The following is a 22,790-nucleotide window of genomic DNA, read 5'->3' as shown; positions in this document are numbered from 1 at the left end:
CTTACCCAAACTATGATCCTTAACTAAACATTATCAAGCAGTCTTTTCACCTGAACACAATTAAGTAGTTATGTTTCAATACACAAAGTTAACAATGGGTTTAAAACTGTAACAAAACATGTTTCCCTCTAAACTAAATTAGCACGCTGTTGTTTCTAGAACATAATTTTAGAAGGCTGTTCTTTGTAATTATTAGTAACGATTGCACCTCTGAAAACGTTATTATCTGCCCGTCAGGTGTTTATTAAGGTGATAGATAACATCCTGATTATACAGATCTACGGAAAAAAGGGCGCCTGCTCCTCTCACAGTGAATATATAAGATTCAGGTTGTGAATAAGAAGTCAATGCAGGAAAAAAACAGTTTTTTAAGATAAAAAGTGTTTTGACAATTAAAGTTCAAAGAGGAAAATGCCTTGGCAGTCATCCTGTGAACACATCGACCTAATTAAACGTTTTGATCCAGTATTATCACTGCTTTGGTAAATATGTGAGTGGTTGGAGAGGTACCGTCTGTACCTAATGTTAACAAAGCCAGGAAGACAAACTAAGAGAGCTTTGGTGACTGTCAAATATTCTATATATATATTTCTTTATTTTTGCCTTGATCAGAACTCAAGTTCACACACATTTAAATTCAGGGATCCCTTTGAACAATATTTCTCCACATCAGAAATGAGTTTGAAAGCTTCTCAAGACTGAAGGAATGTTAATTAAAAAGATATTTACCAGCAGTGTTTGTAGCTCTTGCTCTTGTCATTCCTGTATTTACTTTAATGTTTGTTCTCTTATTTGCTGCATGAGCTTGTGGATATTAGCATAACAGCCTTATCTTGAATAAGCCAGTGTTACATTTATTAATGAATCTGAGCAATTTATCTCTTTCAATTAAACGCTCCGATTAAGAAAGCTGAGCACAGCAAATGTTTGTTTTTTTAAATCTTTGGGCATTTGGGTTTCCCTTAGCTTACTGATTCTTGTCAAATGTTCTGATGAACAGCAAATTCATCAAATTAACATTCACACAAACGCACATTGGTCGTAAATGTAGAAATGGATCCCTAAATGTGTAAATATGACTTGACATTAACACATTTGTTGTTAATCTATTTTTATGTGAATACAATTGGGTTTTTTGCAGTTAGTAATGAGTATTTAAAAATGGCTCAGTATTTTTTGTAATAGTTTGTTGATATATATTAAGATTGTCTTATTGAAGGAGCTCTAATATTATAACAGGGCCCCTTTAAGCTAAACCTTTAAGTAGATTTGTTGGGTTTAGACAGAACAGTTATCACAACCCCTTTTGATAATAAAGTCATCTTAGTCATTAATAATGCCCTATTACATATACGGGTAAAACTATAAAAATTCAATACAAAAACTTCTATAAACCTGAACTTCTACTTGTATAGCACCATATTGGAAATGAAAATGAAATCCTTGGTTACTTTAAATTGACAACGACAAGTGTTAAATTAAATTAGACACGTGGTGTATTTTGCAGTGAAATTGCACAGTAGGCTGAGAAAGTTGACCTTAACATTGGGGTACAATGCTACCATCAATTTCGAGGAGGGAAATTACAGTAATTTTCCTTCTGACATTCATTTAGCGCCTTGATTTCGCGTCTGATGGAAGTGACAAACAGACCCTGTTTCTAGGAGACGATAAACTTCCGTCAGTGCTGATGGGAGACAGCAGGAAACATCAACCCAACCTCAAAGCTTCAATTACCTGCTGGAAAATGCAGATTGTATCACAGGCCTCCTCTCCAATGTCCTCGCACTGTGGAGGAGATTAGACCAATCTGGGTTTGTATCTGTGGAGCTGCCAAGGTGCGCTGCATGGGCCAACAGCTTCCTTTTCATCGGGAACCAAGTGGAGAGAGTGTCCCTTTTGATTAAGGGTTTTGGACAGGGCTGTGGTGGGGGCCGCGTTGCACTGCAGGTCTGAGGGCCCGCCTCCCTGTGGTGGAGAGTTCACAAATCTTCAGTCACACACGCCGCATGGAGCCCAGGCTAACGGCCAGAGTTGTCAGTTTACAGAAACCAAGGATGCTCAATGGCATCTAATAATATGATCACAATCTAAATGGAAGTGTACATTTCTACCGTGAAGCAAAGGAGTATTGACTGCTCCTTGGTCATAGAAACATATTGTGAATAACTTTTTTAAATATTCAGAGAGAAAGATTTAAAGTGACTACCTACTGTTTGAGAATATAATCGGGAGGGATGAAACCCCTCTTTAATGGTCACACATGCAGAGCACACAGCACACACAGTGAAATGTGTTCACTGCTTTTAACCCATCCTAGCACCAGGAGTCTAGTACTAGGAGCAGTGGGCAGCTAGTGGGCAGCTAGTGGGCAGCTAGTGGGCAGCTAGTGGGCAGCTAGTGGGCAGCTAGTGGGCAGCTAGTGGGCAGCTAGTGGGCAGCTAGTGTACAGCGCCCGGGGAGCAATGGGAGTGAGGGGGGAAGGGGGATGTCCGGTGCCTTCCTCAAGGGCACCACGGCAGGGCAGGAGGTGAACTGGGACCTTTCCAAGTAGTCCATATTTAGGTCCGGTCGGGGACATGAACCGGCGACCCTACGGCTCACAGTCCAAGCCCCTACTTACTGGGCCACTGCCGGAGGATGTTAATCTCAGTGTATCTGTCCAATGTTTCCTTCCTTCCCACACATGTCAAGAAGAATATTTTAAGAATGCTCTAAATAAGTAAGGCAGAAAAAGTAGCTAGTTTAGGCAATAATGTGGCTACAATGCTAGCAGCAGGAGAAACCATGCATGATTCTTAAATATGACTTATTTTGTTCTATCAATGATGTTAAAGGTACAGTGTTAGTATGGGTTTTTATTTTTTGATTTTTATTCCAATGTTCCAAACTTTCTGCTGCAGCCGTTTTGGTTCCCCATGCTTGGGTGTGTGCTGGATTAATTTCTCGTTTTTATGATGACTGCTCCTTGGTCATAGAAACATATTGTGAATCACTTTTTAAAATATTCAGAGAGAAAGATTTAAAGTGACTACCTACTGTTTGAGAATATAATCGGGAGGGATAAAACCCCTCTTTAATGGTCACACATGCAGAGCACACAGCACACACAGTGAAATGTGTTCACTGCTTTTAACCCATCCTAGCACCAGGAGTCTAGTACTAGGAGCAGTGGGCAGCTAGTGGGCAGCTAGTGGGCAGCTAGTGGGCAGCTAGTGGGCAGCTAGTGGGCAGCTAGTGGGCAGCTAGTGGGCAGCTAGTGTACAGCGCCCGGGGAGCAATGGGAGTGAGGGGGGAAGGAGGATGTCCGGTGCCTTCCTCAAGGGCACCACGGCAGGGCAGGAGGTGAATTGGGAGCTCTCCAAGTAGAAGTCCATATTTAGGTCCGGTCGGGGACATGAACCGGCGACTCTACGGCTCACAGTCCAAGCCCCTACTTACTGGGCCACTGCCGGAGGATGTTAATCTCAGTGTATCTGTCCAATGCTTCCTTCCTTCCCACACATGTCAAGAAGAATACTTTAAGAATGCTCTAAATAAGTAAGGCAGAAAAAGTAGCTAGTTTAGGTAATAATGTGGCTACAATGCTAGCAGCAGGAGAAACCATGCATAATTCCTAAATATGACTTATTTTGTTCTATCAATGATGTTAAAGGTACAGTGTTAGTATGGGTTTTGATTTTTTGATTTGTATTCCAATGTTCCAAACTTTCTGCTGCAGCCGTTTTGGTCCCCCATGCTTGGGTGTGTGCTGGATTAATTTCTCGTTTTTATGACACTTTAATCAACAAGTTTATCGAAGAGAGACCAATAAGCAGACTCCATAATCAGCTACAGGTCTATCGGAGACAGAAGGGGTCAGAATACAGACAGGGAAATGCAGCAACACCTGTCAAACAGAACGTTATACATAGAGATTAACGAAGGGGTGAGCAGCTGCCGCGCCGTCATGTGACCATCAGGTGATCAGTGACAGCAGCTCGTGGGCAGGTGAGGAGTCTGACACCACACACAGAGGAGGAAGATGCCGATGTCGCCATGACAGCACCGCCATCTGTACACCATGACAGCAGACGTGCAGCCTCCACCCGTAGATCTGATAACGATGAGGCTTTGTCACATTTAAGAAAAAAAAACGCTGCGACTTCCCTTTATGTATGTACACGTTTTACCACCGTCCACACTCTGTATGTGCCTTATCCTCATTTATATTCCACTCAATAACCTGGAGAAGTAGCAGCAAGAGGCAAATCATTCTCGAGGCTGTTACGTTTTGGATAATTTTTCATTAACAGCAGCTGTAATGCCCCACAGTTATTTTCCCCCTTTAAATGTCCCCGATTTCTCTTGTGCAGCAGTTTTACATTTATTTGCTTCCCTTAACAGTGTCTCAGGCTGCTCATTTGCTAGAAATGCCCGGAAACTCACAGCTGCAAAAAGTGAACTTTCTCAGCATCATTTTAAAATCAATACTAATTCCAATAATACACACACATCTGCAGTTGCATCAGACCGGGACCTCGCTGGAAATGAAAAAGACCAAAACAGATAAACAGAAATCCCAAAGCAATCCAATCATAATTTCTAGGAAGCCTCAGTTCCATTATTGGGAGGCCTGCACATTGTGGATGAGTCAGCACTTCCCGGGGTTATTTCTCATAAGGCTCACTACGAGCGATAGGGACCTCGTAAATATCCCAGCTGCACAGCCAGAACAACACAAGGCTCGCTTCGCTGCACAAAACATTGATGCAGATTCTTACCCATCAGGGATTCTGCGCAGATTTTAATCAGCGTGCCATTTGTGGAAAAGGTTTCTTTCGCTAAATCATATCTGGAGGAGGAGGGGGCCTCGCAGGTAAAGAGCACGCTGACACGGGGTGTTATCATCACCGGGGCAACACATCTAATGCCCAGCAGTTCATTTCTGCATGGCCTTTAGAAAATGAGATATGTCTTGTCCTGACCCCATAACAATTCCTTCCATGTCCCCACCTCAATAAGGAATGGTGAGAGAGGTGAGCTCCAGACTAAACTCCCATACAGATTAAGTCTAAGAGGGCAAAGTGCAGGAAGAGGATTGAATAGAATACCAAAGTGCATGCTGGTTAAATCCCTTGATGGAGGGACATTTAAGGCAAAATAACAAAAGCTTTTTATCAGAAGCTTAAAGAGAATCCATTACTACGGGATAAATGTCTGTATTTCTTGCCTTTATGTCCATATAGAGCTGTGAATGCATCACATGTTTAAGTCTGTTCCAGGGGTATATGAGAACCTATGTGGGATGATGACGGAATTGCGCGCGCGCGCGTCGGCAACACACACCACACACACACAACACACACCACAACACAACCATCACACACGACACAACTACAAATCACACACACACCACACACACACACACACACACACCACCCCACACACACATCGCACACACACACAACCACCCACACACACTACACACACACACCACACACACACCACACACACACACACACACACACACACACACACACACACACACACACACACACACACACACACACACCACACACACACCACACACACACACACACACACACACACACACACACACACACACACACACACACACACACACACACACACACACACACACACACACACACACACACACACACACACACACACACACACACACGATGCCAATTATTGACTTGACATGTTGGAATCTGTCCATGGTGCTGAAACGACTCGCTGCTCGCTTGAGGATTAACTCTTTCCTGCTGGCTGCATGGGAACTAAGATCCACTAAATCATGTTTTCACACTTTTAGACCTGCTTATTATAACTTCATAACACATATATAGACACCATAGTTTCTGTTTGCACTATGCAGATACACTAGGGTCAGTCCTGAGGCAACCATAACAGCATTAAAATAGAACCATAAGGTATAAACATAATACAATGCAGATCAGTTTGTACTTTTAGGTCACTGTATTTAGTATATAATGAAATAAGTCACTTGTAAATAAATCACTGTTGTTTACATAATTTCCGCTTTAAGTCCCAATATGCTTTCTACATTATTGGAATTAATGATTTTCCATCAGCAGTTGTTAGAGGCCGCTCAAATTGCAAGGATGTGTGTGTGTGTGTGTGTGTGTGTGTGTGTGTGTGTGTGTGTGTGTGTGTGTGTGTGTGTGTGTGTGTGTGTGTGTGTGTGTGTGTGTGTGTGTGTGATTAGAGATTCGATTGCGTCACGGGATAGGCAGCCGGGACAGATGACTGGCGCAGATGTAGTGAAGTCAGCAAAAACAAAACCGGTAATCAGAGTTTTCGGTTTTCAAAATAGAAGCATTGCTTAACGTGAAGGGGTTAAATAAACTATTTGATTTGACTAATTCGTTTCTCCTCTCTGGTTAATGGCTCAGGGTAAAAAACGTGCCTTTTCAAAATAGGTATTAAGTGTATATAACTTTGGATTATATGACACTTGAGAGCCAATTACATTTAGAACTATGTACTTGTTTAATTACATATGCTATACAATGTCTGGGACTCCTATGACTATTACACACAATAGTAAGACTTAACATTAACAGATTTGGGCTTGCTGGATTCCCTGTTCTCCAATAAGAATAATGCTTTCAATGGTAACCTAGAAAACATTGCAACCAAATTAGGAATATTAATGTGAACCCACTTTATTTGATTAAATTAGATGTGATCTCAACAGAATTATGTTGCAATTACGACGTTTATGTGATGAAATGCTTATTCTGATTCCAAATGTATGTAATTAGAAATATTGCTTTATTGCAATTTGGACGAGATACTCAGGATACGGTTGTTGTTTTCCTGACTAAATAAAAAATTGTGGAAAAAACGAGATATTTACCTTATGTATCCGATTTGTAAGGAAGCTGTTAAATGAGACGATGTGTGCGTAAAGATGTTATTGTGAAAGCCCTGACCGGAAGTCCGTGTGTTAATGCTGTCCAACTTGCCTCTCCTGGCTCAGATAGCGATCAGCAGTTGACTCTGGCAGGACAGCCGAGCCTGAACGCTCCTCAGGCGGGGATGTGCCGTTTCGTCGTGACGTCTCCAAAGGTGCCAGTGTGACATATTCAAGGAAAAAGATGCATAAATGTTCCAGGAAATAAGTGCATGTTTAGCGTGAAAGCTCCAAGTTTCAAACCTGCTCTTGTGCGACGCCAGTCAAAGCACTCCTGCAGGAGATGTTTGCACAACTCCAAATTGTGAGGGACTGGAGCACCGACAGTGAAGCGGCAGGATGAGACCCGGGGGAGAGGAACAACACTCGGACATCACGTTACCGTTTGTGCCGGCGGCGTGATTTACAGTTTTCCACCATGGAGGAGAAGTTCAACAGACTCATCTTCATCCCCATCGCGGCGGTGCTCTTCTTAATGATCGGCTACCAGTATGTGTGCCCGGCGGACAGCAACACCTGCTACTTCAGAAGTGACGACAAGGGGCTCTTCCAGCGGTCCTCCTCCGGGTTTGAGTTAGTTTACACGGAGCCGGAGGCGGACGAGGACCTTCCCTCCAAAATAACATCCAAATTTAACTTCACAGAGCGGAACCTGGACAGGCACGTTGATTTCAAAATCCGAGGGGATGATGTGATGGTGTTCCTGCACATCCAGAAGACCGGCGGCACCACGTTCGGGCGTCACCTGGTGAAGAACATCCAGCTGGAGCAGCCCTGCGACTGCATGGCCGGCCAGAGGAAATGCACCTGTCACCGGCCCGGGAGAGCAGATTCCTGGCTCTTCTCCCGGTTCTCCACGGGCTGGAGCTGCGGGCTGCACGCGGACTGGACCGAGCTCACGAGCTGCGTGCCCACCGTGATGAACAAGAGGGACAAGAAGAGTGTCCAGAAGAACAAAAGGTGAGGCTGGGACACAGGTCAAGTCACTTACTAAACACATAAGGCCATTCACTCATTCATTTACTTGCTTTCTCATTTAGTCACACTCATTTGCTAACTCAACTCATTAGCACATTCACTCACTAACCCATTCGACTTCCTCACTTGTTTACTCACTCATTCACTTCATCTCTCACTTATTCAGTCTTTATTTCCCTCCCTCACTCATTTGCTCATTCCCTGTTTTTCACTTATTTACCGGAATCATCCATTATTCACTCACTCATTCACTTGCTCATTCACTTGCTCCCTCCCATTATCCACTCACATAGTTTCTTGCTCCCTCACTAAATTCACTCCCTCACCCAAACACAATTACTCACGCACTTTTATAGGTTTACGCATAGACCCATGTTCTTAATGATGAGTGTTGAATAAGATGTAGAAGTGAACTGACGCAGAATCCTTGGAGTAATTGAAACGATTAGTTGATTAATTGATTAATCAAATGACCGGACGACAGTTTTCATAATGCGAGTGCCAGTAGATTACAATGAGCTGTTGAGCTTATTTTGCTTACCTCCAGGCACTAAGTCAAAGGTCTCTTCAACACTCATGTCTCCCTGGCTTCTAATTTATTTCATGTTCTGATTGGCATGTAATGCAGCACATAGAGGCGTTATAGAACTGCAGTTTTAACACGTTCACCACACGGTCTGTCGACAGCCGTCTCCTGAGGCACACTCAGAATCAGACAGGCCCTTCCTCCACCGAAGGTCCGTTTCAATTTCCTGTAATTACAGCCGTCATACAGCTAAGCTTAAGGGAGTAAATCACTTAAGAAGGGCAGGGTCCTCTAGGGTGTGCCGTGTTCGTGTTGAAGCCAATTTGGCAGTGTTGGTTCAGAGAGCAAATCTCCATATGTTCCAGAGAGCAGTAAAGGGAGCGCCTTTGGAGAACCCTTCCAACCCATTAGCCTTCCTCCGTGGCAGCCATCACACTTAATTTAACGCTTTTAAATAGTTTTGAAGAGACGCCGCGGTGTGAGTCAACAACACTTGTCAGCTCGATATAATAGTAAGTGCAAAATCATCAGGCATTAACATTGGAAGTTGCTGGTTGATTGCGGACGCCGTTTTCCTTCCAAATCTAGGCAGTAATTTCCCGCTTCTATCGGTTGACTTTATCATTAAGGGAGGTGTTTAATGGAGGGTCAAGTTTCCACTCAGAGCCGATGAGTGGTGAATTAGACAGACTTTGCTGTGGTTTATCACAGCAGCAGACATATGATGCGACACGGAGTACTCAGTGATAATGCAATACTTTATCGATCCGAAAGCAAACTACTTATTCTCTGGGTGCTTCCACAGGGAGGTCAGAGGTCACCGCAGCCCCTGAGCTGCTTTACAGATTCAGCGTCTTGCTCAAGGACACGTTTGTATCTGCTGTGTATTGACTACAGGGATCATTCCTGGTTGATTTTCTTTCCACACTGAAAATACCAAGCAACCATCCGTTCTTTGAATAGATGATTAAATGAAGTCGTTTCAGATAAATGCTTCTGACTACAGAGTACACAGAGCTTGTTTTGCACTATGTTGCCACCAGGTTTCATGTACTTTTATCTGAGCTGAAAGGCTTTTGTCCTGTAGCCCTGGGCGATGTAGCCCCCGCATGATGGACTGTGACGCAAAGCATGCGTCTGTTTTTCTGCTAGCGCATTTCAGCCTAATACCAAATGTAATCTGATCTATTCCCTAAATTCACTCTGCTTCTGTAGATTGGAGAATTTCAGCCTTTTTAGAAGTTAAAAGAGATTAGTCATTTTCCAATGCAACTATAATTCCCATTGCTTCTACCTGAGGTCCAATGACTTAGTAGTAGGCTGAACCGATTTCATGTACTTTAAAAATAAGTTGTTTTCCTTAGGCTGATTGCTAAACACAATCCAACTTAGTGAAGGCATGTTTTGAAGTATGACTCTCGTCTTATACAAGTCACATATAGCAATGGGGATGCAGACAGTGAAGGATCAAACATCCTGGGAATGGATGACGCCCACACCTATCTGAAGGCTACATCCTACAGAGTCTTATCTCAGACCGTACACTGGTTTATTCAACTCCTGAGCACAGCATACAGCATTTCTACATATCCATACCAATAAGTACATTAAATACAGAAGTACAACCTGAGAATCTCCATTGTCTGTTTCTTTATACTTCAACCTCATTATACACTAAATCCAAATGAACCACGCCAATTAAAGGGTTTTTGGGCATTTCTCCAGTTTAGTTATTTCACTTCAAACTATGAAGAACAATGGGGCATTGACATTTCAGCTTTTTTTAGTCAAGATTACATTCACTTCATCGCTTCCATCTGGCCTCCCTCCTTGTCAGTGTATCCATAAAATATTTATTCTACATGTAAAGATGAATATTTGACTCTTTTAATGCATGTTGTCCTGCTGGTCCGCTCTGTATACAGTAGCATCTGTCTGCTTCTGAGCACTCCATAGTCACCTTGAGATCACCTCTCTCCTACACACCACTAAATTCATCAACTACAGATTATAAAAACATAGGAATATGATTGCAGGAATGGTTAATAATGTATACATATCTCTGCTCTGATTTGATGACATTTGAAAAGCCTTAAAGTAGACATGCATAATGCCAAGAACATCAAAGAATTATCACTACTAACTTGGTTTCAAGATCAATTGGCATACTGACATGCTTTAAAACGTAAAGCAGGAGACCTAGCAACCGATTTAGCCAATCAGCGGAAGGATATACGGATGACTACGTTACACAATATATACGATTAATGAATTGATTATATATTCTCTCTACCTGTCTGCATAATAAATCAAAAATAAAATATGTCTTTGTTCTTAGATGTTGGGGTTGGGGTTGCTAACGAAATAAGTAATACATCTCTCCTGACAATGGCATCAGTTAATAGAAACAGATTTATCCGGATATATAACCACCTATAATGGCCCTTTTACATATCCTAGGCCGCTGTTCATTTATAAGGATAACTATATTCACTACCAAGGTTTGTTGTTCCTTTCCTTTTAATGTTCCGTCCTGTCTAACATGTGCTGCACTAACTTGCATCTCTCCTTATGTCTGGCAATTTCCCTCCAGATACTCAAACTTCAGTGAACAACACATTCAAGTAGTATCTGATACTGGTCCGAGGCTCCTGTGGGGCTTTGCTCGCAGCATGAGGGTACAGCATTCACATCGCAGCAGGATAAACAACTGCCATACGGGCCTGATGTCAAACCTACTCCAATTTCCGGACTGCCCTGTTCGTCCTCGGACTCACACCGAGCAGTCAGAGAGTGTAACCTTATTGCTGACCTCATTATTTCAGATTAGAGCGAAGAATGCAGTCTGGCCAACAGAAAGATCTGCCTGAGTCTAATAAGCCTGGTTCTTTCTAGTCACAGTTAAGGTGGTTTTAGCAGTTAATTTGGCAAAATCACCCTATTACTGGTGACGATAATGGCATTAAAATATGCAAAAATATGCTGACAAGGTTTAGTAGTCACACAGGGATGGTGAAAAAGATGATTTTATCACATAGCAGTATTCAAGATATTCTGTCTTTGCTCAAGCTAAACCATTTTCCACTGAGATTCTTACTACTATATATGGGAGAAACATCTAATTGCACGTTTTGACATGAATCTCCCCTTTTAGTCACAGTGAGTCAGTTTAAATCCTCACCCAAAGAGAGCTATACACAGAGATTTCAGAGAGGAATGTATGTTATTCTGAAGATGTCCTACGTCTGATGCAGTGTCTCTTAAATGCTTCAGGCGTAATACCGCCCTTTAACTGTCAGCGTTGCTTTTGACTGTAATGTCAATCTTGAAGCTTACACCTCAAGTTCATTCAAGCTGCTGACAGCCAAGCATTGTTGTAAAAACTCAATGTGACAAGAACGCTGAATGACACAAACTATTCAACCTTCAGTCGCCCGAAGTTATATAAAACGGATCCCAGTGGATCTGTGATGCCTTAAAGTAAGACTATTAAAGCGCTTAGGGAAAGAAATGCCACATTCCTCTAGAAATGAAAAGTTATAAGCAGTGAAAAGTATCCTTGCTCAAGGTGAACACTACTCTATGACACTTAGCTTAATGCCAAACAAAGCATTTAGGATTATCCCATGATTACTTGAAGCCAAAAGTTAGACCTTGTTCAAGGAAAAGAGGCAGATGTCCTCAAATTGGTGACTTGGATTCCGTACATTTGAGCAGGATCTTCATTTCACTGCAGCTCTGATTCGTCACTCCTTGTGGGTGGGAAGGTATGTACAGTACCTGACAGAGTTTTATTTTTGGCAGGGGTGAATGTACAGGTCTTTCCCTATGCTGCAGCCTGATGCTGTGAGGTAGGCAGATATAAAGCATTAATGTCTCTTCAGTGAGCATTTAGTCACCTTCCTGTATGTCCTTACACAACACTGGCTTAGCGCTCTGAATGATGCAAAAGCAATGATATCAAATGTTAGCTAACGAGGTATAGATGTGTGTCACTGTATGTGTCACACTAAAAACAACATATCCTCACAATCCTGTCAATGATGTCTGGCCTAGTTAAGATACATGGAACATGAATTGGCATATTGTTATTTATACCACAGTCTAGAGTGCCAATATCATGGGTAATGTGACGTTTGTTTAACAGCAAAAAGGTGATGTATTTGCCTTGTCTTTTGGTGTATAGTTTTAATTTATTTGAATCTAAAGATAAATAATACAATATATTGATAGCCTTACATTTTGGATATTATCTAATTCCTTTTTTTCCCTGATTTTTTACTTTGAGCTTACACATCCTGACAAACAATTATACACTGCATTACATTTTCCTTTTTCTTCTTTTAGATTCAATTATAATGAATTTCAGTTACAACACCCTCTTTTTGGTACATTTTTAGCATTGGACACACTTTGTTGTCAGCATGTTGGTGGCGTCCTGCTGTGTTCATGTGGCACCTTAAGATACGAGAGATCTTTGACGTGTAGAAGTAATTGAAACACTAATATTCCAAATCTGCATTTAAACCTAAACCATGAATAAATAACAGCCTAAGCCTAGCTGTGCAGTCTATTGCATTATAAGGATTTTCTAAAACCTTGTTCTGCAAGCACTGGTGGATTTTGATGTTCTGTTTACAGCTTGTGTTGACACACTTTTACAGTTAGTGAAGTCTTGTGGGAACATTTCCAAATATCCTGCTGGTAATTACCACGGTAGCTATGTGAAAACATTTTGCACTTGGCAGCAAACAACCAACGATTTGTGTCAAAAATACACACCTTTAGTTTAACACCACAGGCTAAATGCCCTACTTGCTAGAGAACTTGTTTTAGTTAACATACCCAGATTTAGCCAGCAGCTAATAGTACATGTGAGAAGCCAAAGATTCCACCATGTTGTCTTGTCACAATTTCAGATACAATCTCATAATCTGGGAATGTTAAAATGACAGTGAAAGAATAAAAACAAATATCTAATCATTAAAAAGGGAAAACAATTCTGTATCCAAATTTAATTATTTTAAAAACTAGATAAGGATATTCAATCATGATAAAGCATGTTTTCTGGTAATTCAATTATAGTGACAAATAAAAAGTAAAAACATGTGAATTAAAAGCTTTTTATTTATTTATTTAATTTAGTAATTAATTAAATAATACAGGCCTAGCGTCTAATATAACAATCTAAAATATCACAAGTAAACAGCAAGTAAATAGTATATTATATTTTGTATAGCAGCAACACAAACACCTGTTAGACACGTGCTGCTGCCAATGGCTGAGCTGCATAAAGCTCAATACTTTATACTATTGTAAAGTGATATAATGGATCAATTGACTGACACACCATGCATGTTGTTTCTGTCAAGTCAACCCCCTTCATGACAGAGCATGTCGTATTCTTGTGGGAAATGTGAGATATTCAGAGGATATTGGTAATCTCCACACTCCTTAGGGGGATTAGGGACAGTCGAAGACTACCGTTATTATACGGGGGAGGAGGAAGAGGGAGATTAATCCAGAAGTCCGGATTTATTCAGAGACCTGTCGACTGGATTGAAGATTTCTTTTTATGAAAGAGTGCGTTTGTTGAGAGAGAGAGAGAGAGAGAGAGAGAGAGAGAGAGAGAGAGAGAGAGAGAGAGAGAATCACATGGAGAAACGCTGTGCTAGAAGCATCGTTATGTGCTATCCATCAAACTAATGGGACTTTCTGTCGGATAAGTCATCATGGATCAACTCCAACAAAGTTCTTATCTCTTTCATATGATCTATGTGCGCCTTATATAATGTATATGGGATATACAGTAGAATGCTGTACCTCGCTACTAATTCACAGTGAAGGACACATGCTGTAAATCACTCACCACTTTCAAAGACTCAATGCCAACATGCTGCAAGAAATCATACAGCACGGTTTTCAAACCTTCACATATTGCTTAAAAGTGAAAAAGAATGCCTTCAGAAATTCCTCAGTTGTTTGTGTGGGGTAGATGTGACCTTTGCAGAGTGCAGTCTTCCATTTATCCTTTCCATAACTACATGGACCTAGAAGACTGGCTGACACCTCACAAAGCTGCAAAGATTAAGATGTCAAGGAAAGGCTAAGGCTAAGACGGTAAAGCTACTAAAGCTGCACACGGCAGGCTGTTGGATGAACACCACGATGTTGTGGGTGTGCTTTAAAACTAACTGAAAAAACACCTGAAACGCAGCATGTTGTAATACGTAAAGATGGAAGAACCTGCCCTGAGAAGAAGAGTCTTTATTCAACGATGATTGATTTTATTTCTTTAAATGTATGTTTTCTGCTGCTCCTCCTATAGTTTATCGCCTAGTTTTCAGTAGAACCACATCTTCACACCCGTCGCTGCCCGGTTCTCGGTTCCCTTGTCTGCACACCAGTCTCCCTGGGGCTTTTCCTTGATCGCCTAAAATAGCATCTCATATCTGCAACCAATGAAGATCACAGTGCAGTCTCCTCGCTCATCATTTCTCTCCTTACTCTCTGTAAAATCACCTGATAGATAACGCCTGTTTTCCCTTTAACTGGGTTATGTTGTTTGACATGAACTAGGAATGTCACGAGAACCATGCCAAAAAATGGAATAAGTGATGGAGATGGGTGATAAAATAAATCAAATATCACAATATTTCTGATAAAATACTTTGATACTGCGATGAAATGTAGGATTTACTATTGCTTCTTTCACAAAATATTTACACACGACAATATTTTGATAAATAATCGTCAATACAGATATAATGAGGAAAGCCGGTAAAGAACAGCAACAAGTCTTATATGTTCTCCCTATAATGGCCCATTAATATAAAATCATGACACGGAGCGCATGCTGAAAGGTTAGGGTTAGGGTTACATTGGACCTGTTGTTTTACTGCTGTAGGAAAATGGGCACCGACACGTTGAATTTCAGAGGTGTTAGCATCGATTACTAACCTTCTGATATTCCTACTGATAACGAATCATTTGAAAGGGACTCGGGAGTATCCTCTCTTGTGTGATCCCGCTGAGATGGGGATGGATATCATTCTCCCTGTAATTGGCAAACAGACATTAAATGAGTACAAGAAAGAGAATCAGAAGAGTGAAATGGATCCCGCTTGACCTCTTGTTTTGCTGAGACTGATATGATGAGACTCCTCTGTCTAAGCAGCTTCACTCCCTCATCAGTCCAACATAATTTAACATGCAGACCTGCTGTTACTCAATCTGTGCCATGCTTCCTTCCTCTGCTCTGTCTAATAGCTCTTCCCATGTGTTACTCTGTAGTTGTATTCACGTTGAAAACTGAACCAGGCTCACATTTCATCTGCTTAGACAAATGCAGCGTTATCCACAAAATCCTTCCTGGAGAGAGGCTCATTCAACACTGCACCAAAAACATTTGAAGGAGAGTTTGGGGTTCATTTTTGGGCTTATTTGGTGCCAAATTCTGTTATTTCTTATATGTATATCCCATTAGAATGACATTTAATGTCCATTGTCCATAATCTAAATTAAAGTTTGGAAAAATACATTAATTAGGCATTTAAAAGTCAAATCCTAAACCAATCTGCCGTTTACTTAAAGGGGACCTATCATGCAAAATGTGCTTTTGTACGTCTTTTATACATGAATATGTTTCTCCGGTGTGTCAGGGAACTCACCAAGTGTCAGAAAACACAACCCTCTCTCTTTTCCTCCGTACCCAAATCTCTAAAAACGGGGCTGCAACGGATCTGATTATTATTTGAATTTTTCTGACGTCAGAAAAGGGGTGCTCCGCCTATATGGGCAACTCTCCACCTATCAGGGGAATGAGAGACCGCTCGAAAGTGCTGGAGACGCTGTGTAGTACATATGCCAGCCCTGTAAGTGGCGCTGTAGTCTGCCACAACAGCAGAATCAGCCCTTGCAAAAACAGGGCTGGAAAAGAGCAAATAGAGCGAAATGAGGCATGGCTAAAATGCATGATCTGTTTGGTATTTTGAAAAGAAAACTTCACAGACATGTTTTATATAGGTATGGCCCTACAATATATGTTTCACATATAGCATGATAGGTCCACTTTAACCCTGATTTAATTGACAGTGGCTTTATAAGCAAACAACCCCTCAGCTGTTGTCAGATTAATCCAGATTAGTGTTTAGAAAGTGACATCACAACCACCTTTTACAGACTGGGCCTCATCCACCAACTAGTGCAAAAAGCTCAGAGGAACAAGCACACATCATGAAATCTCAACACGAAAGAATAATAATAATATATACTCAAGAAAATTGGTTTTCAGAACCTTTCACAAGTTCCTCAATTCCATTATTTCATGATGAGGTGACCAAGATGCCAGCAATGACTTTAAAAGAGGTTTCATTTTACAGTGTTTTTCCTGGGTGCTTATTGTCTTCTGTTGGACGTGTGAAGCAGGTATTATCAATAGCAGAGGAGCATTTAAAAGCGATTTATTTTTCCCCTGACCTTAATTGTCTGTTAAAAGCAATGGTTAAGGAATCCCTTGCTGACACAAACACCTTTAAAATGGATCCGCTGTGCGTTATCAACACCCCGACTTGGTGTGAAATCGATGTGCAGCCCTGTGCTTGTTCTCAAACCGGCGTCTTATAGAAACAGCTTCGTGATACTTCATTGACGGCGCTATTGGAGCAGTGTGAGGGAAACGCCTCAACTAAAAGCAGCATGATGTATTTTCACTTTGAAAGAAGATGAAATAAACAAGATTGTTGTCGATCCAGACGCTTTTTGTCGGGGGCAGCATAAATAGTTTTGTCCTTGATGGTAGTGAGTGAATTAACAAGGCAGATATTGATCTTTCGCTGGGAGTTTCCTCTCTATTATCTGATGGTGATTTAGAGAGTGAGAGAGAGACAATTGGCGAGTGTGAGAGGGCGATCAATAGTGTTTTCAGGTTTGCCGTATGGAGAAAGGTGACAGGCAGCGAGAAGGGCATGAACAATACGTCGTATTGATCAGAGGCATAAGCTGATTTCACTTTAGGAACCTGATACCACACAATCGCTGCTGTGGGTCGGCCATGATTATGCCATCATGTGTTGATCATAAATCAACTAATAGGTTATGATGGACTAATGGGTACGAAAGAATTAGCTCCACCTTTACCAGCTGTCAAATAAAAATAAAGTACATTTTATAATTATAATCCAGTGATATAATATATATTATTCTGAAAATGGCTATGCTGCACAATTAATTTTAAGTTAGGGTACTTTAAATATAGTTGGATGCTAATAAAGGTGTACTTTTACTTAAGTAAAGATTTCCATTACATTTGCGTATCAAGAATAATTATTCTTGACTTTCATAATCTGACCCTGCCCGTGTCCCTGACACGAGTAAGGAGAGAGCTTTGACATTTGCTGCTCTTTGTCAGTAGGTCACGATGAAAGCACAGACGGGGTTTCATGGACACTTATTGATCGGGCTGTCTCGCGGTTAGCTGTACAGATAGATGATAGGCACAGAGGAGGAAGAGCCTGAGCTGTTTTCCAGGAAGTACAACAAAGGCCGCTTTGTGAGGCGCTTGTGTGTGTCCATCCATCTCCTGCTGTCCGCTCAACCCGCTGAAAATGGCGGGGTAATTCACTTAGCCTCACTGTGGACGGCCATTATCTGTGGGTGGTGTGTCTGTCTGCGGGGGGGTTCTGCCATGATATCATCATGGCACTCACTTAAGTATAAATCACAGCAGAGTGATATCTGCCGTCTGGCGATAATTGCTAAATTGCGGACCTTTAAAGGCCCTACACTCTTTGCTAATACAACTTCTCTCTGTGATAATCACATTTTCCACTTTAGCAGTCAACTCAAAACAATCACAGCAGTACAGAATGTGAAAGTTCCGTATTTAACATCCAATTTACAGCACATTTAAGTATGAAAGGACCCATCATTTTTTTTCGTAAAAACGACACCTTTCCGAAGCATAGTTATACAATTAAATCATTATGTCCTTTCCTGTAGTGTGTTATATAGTTTCAATGTTATTAAACAGTACATATATTATATTTTTCAAGAAGCTAAATGGTTAAATAAGGGTACATCGTCTTAAATGACTTACACTATTTCATATAATTTTAGTAGAAAGGAAGGGTGTTACAGAGTCATTGGTATCAGTTTGTAATTACTAAACTGTTAAATAAAATCTTTTGTTTCTATTTTCAGAAATATACAAACTAAATAAAGTAGTATTATCAAGTAGTAAATCCAAGGGACACTGATCACTCTGGTTGTAGTTTCAAAAAGGGAATTTTCCAGAGCAGCATCGCTATGAAACGCCCTTGAATCTGAATTCTTTATAAAGCTGTTGAATGAACGCTTCAAGGAAATAGGCAGCCTTGAGGAATGAAATAAATAAAATGTCGGCTTTTTATTTGGGCTTTATATTTGGTTGCTGTCTCTGACATCCTAAGGTCACAGCACGCAAGATGAACATTTTCAATTTCCCTTTTATCGATGTTTTCGTTTTGAAAAACTTTTAGAAAATAGCTGAAATCCTCCCTGCACTGACTCCTGACTCTGAATTCAATAGATAAGAGCGGAGAGTTGTGTTGGCTGGTTGAAAGGTTTTCGTGCTGCACTTTCTGAAGCGTCTTTCGTGGCAGATCAGAACGATGCAGAGGCACGAAAGGTGCTGGAGACGGAAAAAAGTCATTACCAGAGGAAGCGGGAGCAAATTGGTGTGACAAAGACAAACATAATTGCACATATGAAGGATGTTAAATGCTATAGCTGTTAGGTTTGCAATGCTTTCTATTTCATTATCCTCTAACACCCTCAGACGCACTCAATGATGTTTTTCATTTACACCCTAATCACACTCTGTAAACCTCATACTTCCAGCTCTGTGGTATTTTTTCAGTTCATATCTTCTTCTTTTTTAACAGCAGCAGGATATGAGAAATGTGATTTATAGTTTCATCCTTCTCCACTTAGTTGAAAATGTGGCTCAGACAGTTTCTTCAACCTTTGTACTGTAATTCAGTTGAAGATGTTGTTCTGGAAAGGAAGGTTGAGGCTATTTTGCTGAAATAAAGTTCACATCGTCCATGCAAAGGATAACAGTTCATTTATATTCTATGCTCAGCTAACCGCCTCTTGATAATAGCTTAAGAATAAGCAAACAGACCATAGATTGTATCAAAGAAGTGGACATAGTCACCGTGATTTCCCACATTTCTTTGTTTACTACAGTTTTCAAGCCTCAAGTTTCACTGTTTTGGACGTGGCCATCTTGTTTTTTTGGTATTTCAAGAACTACGAGAGGGGGGCGCAACTGAACGAAGAATGAGACATTTTTGGGCAACCAAAACATTTAACTTTCCTTTCAACACACTGTGTAAGTGTTCAGGTTGTCATGTGACAACACCCATACTGAGGACACTGGTAGCGACCTGTCAATCATAATGTAACACCCTTAGCATACCCTGCATTGGAACATCATTTACTAAAGAGACCTCATGCTGTATCGAACAATAATTGAATCTAGAGATTGAGAACATAACAAATGTTAAGAAAATGTTTACAGAGATAATAAATCAAGTAAGAAGTAGGGTCATTTTCTCCTAGACTTTTAGAGAAAATGCAGGTTTAAGGCCATTTCCCAATGGCTTGACTTTTCAGATCTGAAGGTAAATAACTTTCAGGAAAAAAAAGGAATCCCTATATATATATATATTCCTAACGTACATTATCGCCATTTTATCGTACAATTGTTTTTGTCTCTCTGCAGGAATTTCTACTACATCACGATGCTACGCGACCCCGTGTCACGCTACCTCAGTGAGTGGAAACACGTGCAGCGCGGGGCCACTTGGAAAACTGCCCTCCATATGTGTGACGGCCGCTCCCCCACTGAGGACGAGCTCCCCGCCTGCTACAGTGGGGACGACTGGACCGGCGTGCCCCTGATCGACTTCATGAGCTGCCCTTCGAACCTGGCCAACAACCGGCAGGTGCGCATGCTGGCCGACCTCAGCCTGGTGGGCTGCTACAACATGTCGTCGGTGAGCGAGCTGGAGCGAGGCCAGGTGCTGCTCGCCAGCGCCAAAGCCAACCTGCTCAATATGGCTTTCTTCGGCCTGACGGAGTTCCAGCGCAAGACGCAGTACCTGTTCGAGCGGACGTTCGGCCTGCGCTTCATCCGGGCCTTCACGCAGATCAACAGCACGCGGGCCGCCAGCGTGGGCATCAGCGAGAAGGTGCGGTGGCGCATCGAGGGGCTGAACGCTCTGGACGTGGAGCTCTACGAGTACGCCAAGGAGCTGTTCCTGCGGCGCTACCAGTACAGCCGGCAGAAGCAGCACCAGGAGGAGCGGCTGAGGCGGTGGCAGGAGAGGCAGCAGAGGCAGCGGCTGCACAGGACCTATCTGTCCGAGCTGTGGAGACTGGGAGGAGGAGGAGGGGAGGAGGAAGAGGAGCAGATGAAAGGGCTGGAGGAGGTAGCTACCACCGAGGACTACAGCAGCCAGGTGGTGAGGTGGTGAGGAGGTGAGGAGGACACATGGGCGCCTGTTTGATTCATCGTGCTTTACTCTCCTCCCCAGAATCTGCCAAATCCTCCTGCCCGCATAGCTAATTGTTGGACTGCCGAACGGTGTCTTAATATTTATGATGGATGTATTTGTCATGGCAACATAAACATTTTGTATTTTTGTTTTCTATGGCTACTTTTGGGACTGCAGATGTGAATTGTGTTTATTTATCCATTACCAATAGCTTCTAATGGTCTCAAAGTGGTGAAAACGTTTCTTAAAGTTCGCTAACAATTAGGGAAAAAAATGGCTGACTTGAAGGATCCTCTGTGTAACGTGTGTGATCTAGTGTGTTGATCAGTGAAATTCTGTAGTTACTCTGTTGTGTTTGGCTTCATAAGAATATCAAAGCACAAACTTGGCAATAGTCGTTGGTGTTTTTTTTTTTCTTGGACTGCGGCAGTATACAGACATCGCAGGAAAGGTGTTCAATGAAAATAATGCAGTACAGTCACGTACATTTGACTCTCTGGTACGCATGTGTACATGAACGTGTTCCACCTTGCTTCTTTTTCACAGCATGTTCTCACCATAAAAAATCAGAAATCTCCGTGCCGTGTGCCAACTTCTTCCATATCCACCACGCATGTACAGACACACTGACGCACATCGAGGGGAGCTGTCAGAGCGGGATTCAGCACTCCTACATCACAGGGAGAGAGCATCAGTATTTCCACCATTAGGCATTGATCACAGGCTCTTGCTTCTAAATTGATCGTTTAAAGTTCAATTGGCCATGACTCTGGCACAGCAGAAAATAGAAGAAACCAATTGGCTCCCTACTCTTCATAATCTCACAAACATACAGCACTGCTCTCCATTTGCAACCCGAGAGAAAAAACAATCCCTTTCAACACATTTATGCAGAAAGGAAATGTTAGGTGCTGGAATGATTTATATTAATATTGTGTTTCTGGAAAATTGCGTCTGTAATAAGCACTTCCCCAACGCTCCGTGCAGACGTTTTTTGTTAGTGAGATGGAAAATAAGGATGAGGAGGAGATCAGTCAGGAGGTATGGAAGGAAATGACTATGTCCACAGACAAAAATAGCCACTCCATCCCCAGCCGCAGTCTCCATTCTACTCGCACAGCTTGTAACAGAGAAAGATTAGAATTATATAAGCCTGTGATAATGAGGTTGCATGTGTACTGAAGCGCACATAAACGTGAAAAACACCTTAAAATGTTACATTAATGCAATTTGATATACAAAGTTTGATATTTGCACAGCTTGCTAATTGTTTTGTGATATGAACCAGAAAGCAGGATTTGACATATGGCTTCCAAGATACAGACAAATAGCTTCTTTATCTACGGATGTCTCTCTGTTGACAGGGGGAATTTGTTCCGGGAGGTTTGAGTTAGATGATCACAAACAGATTTGAGTCTTGGTAGTAAAACATTTTAGATACCAACCTTGTGGTCCTCAGTGTTCTCTGTCCAGCAGCATAGAGCAGAACATGTTTAGCTAACGGGGAAGGTGAATGCTTCTGCAAGGAGAATTTTAAGTGCTCACAACCTCCGAGTCTTTCACAGATAGCTGCAGGAAGCGTTGTCGGGCTGTAAAATCATTTAACACACCGTTAGGGAGACAAACAGCAAAGCATGTGGATTGTTAGTATCTCCATCAAAAGTGTTGGGCACTGAGGCAACAAAAGAAAAACAAGTTCAATCATTAACACAGAAGAATTGACCTCTCAAGAAACAAGTTAAATGATCTTTTGTGTCAATGAAAAACGTTTTGATAAGTTTATCTAAACAACAAATAC

The 22,790-nt window shown here is 41.6% G+C and overlaps 1 protein-coding gene across 1 annotated transcript; it reads left to right on the top strand.

Moving 5' to 3' along the window:
* The first annotated feature begins 7,006 nt into the window (after positions 1 to 7,006).
* LOC117546721 (heparan-sulfate 6-O-sulfotransferase 3-B-like) lies at positions 7,007 to 21,569 on the top strand. The gene is made up of 2 exons (XM_034217068.1): positions 7,007 to 7,906; positions 20,218 to 21,569. The coding sequence occupies exons 1-2, from the start codon at positions 7,365 to 7,367 to the stop codon at positions 20,969 to 20,971; spliced, it is 1,296 nt and encodes a 431-aa protein (XP_034072959.1). The 5' UTR covers positions 7,007 to 7,364; the 3' UTR covers positions 20,972 to 21,569.
* The last annotated feature ends 1,221 nt before the right edge of the window (positions 21,570 to 22,790 follow it).

The sequence above is a fragment of the Gymnodraco acuticeps genome, unplaced genomic scaffold, assembly GCF_902827175.1.
Source record: "Gymnodraco acuticeps unplaced genomic scaffold, fGymAcu1.1, whole genome shotgun sequence".
NCBI classification, from domain to species: Eukaryota; Metazoa; Chordata; class Actinopteri; order Perciformes; family Bathydraconidae; genus Gymnodraco; species Gymnodraco acuticeps.
This window is presented reverse-complemented; position numbering and strand designations above follow the sequence as displayed.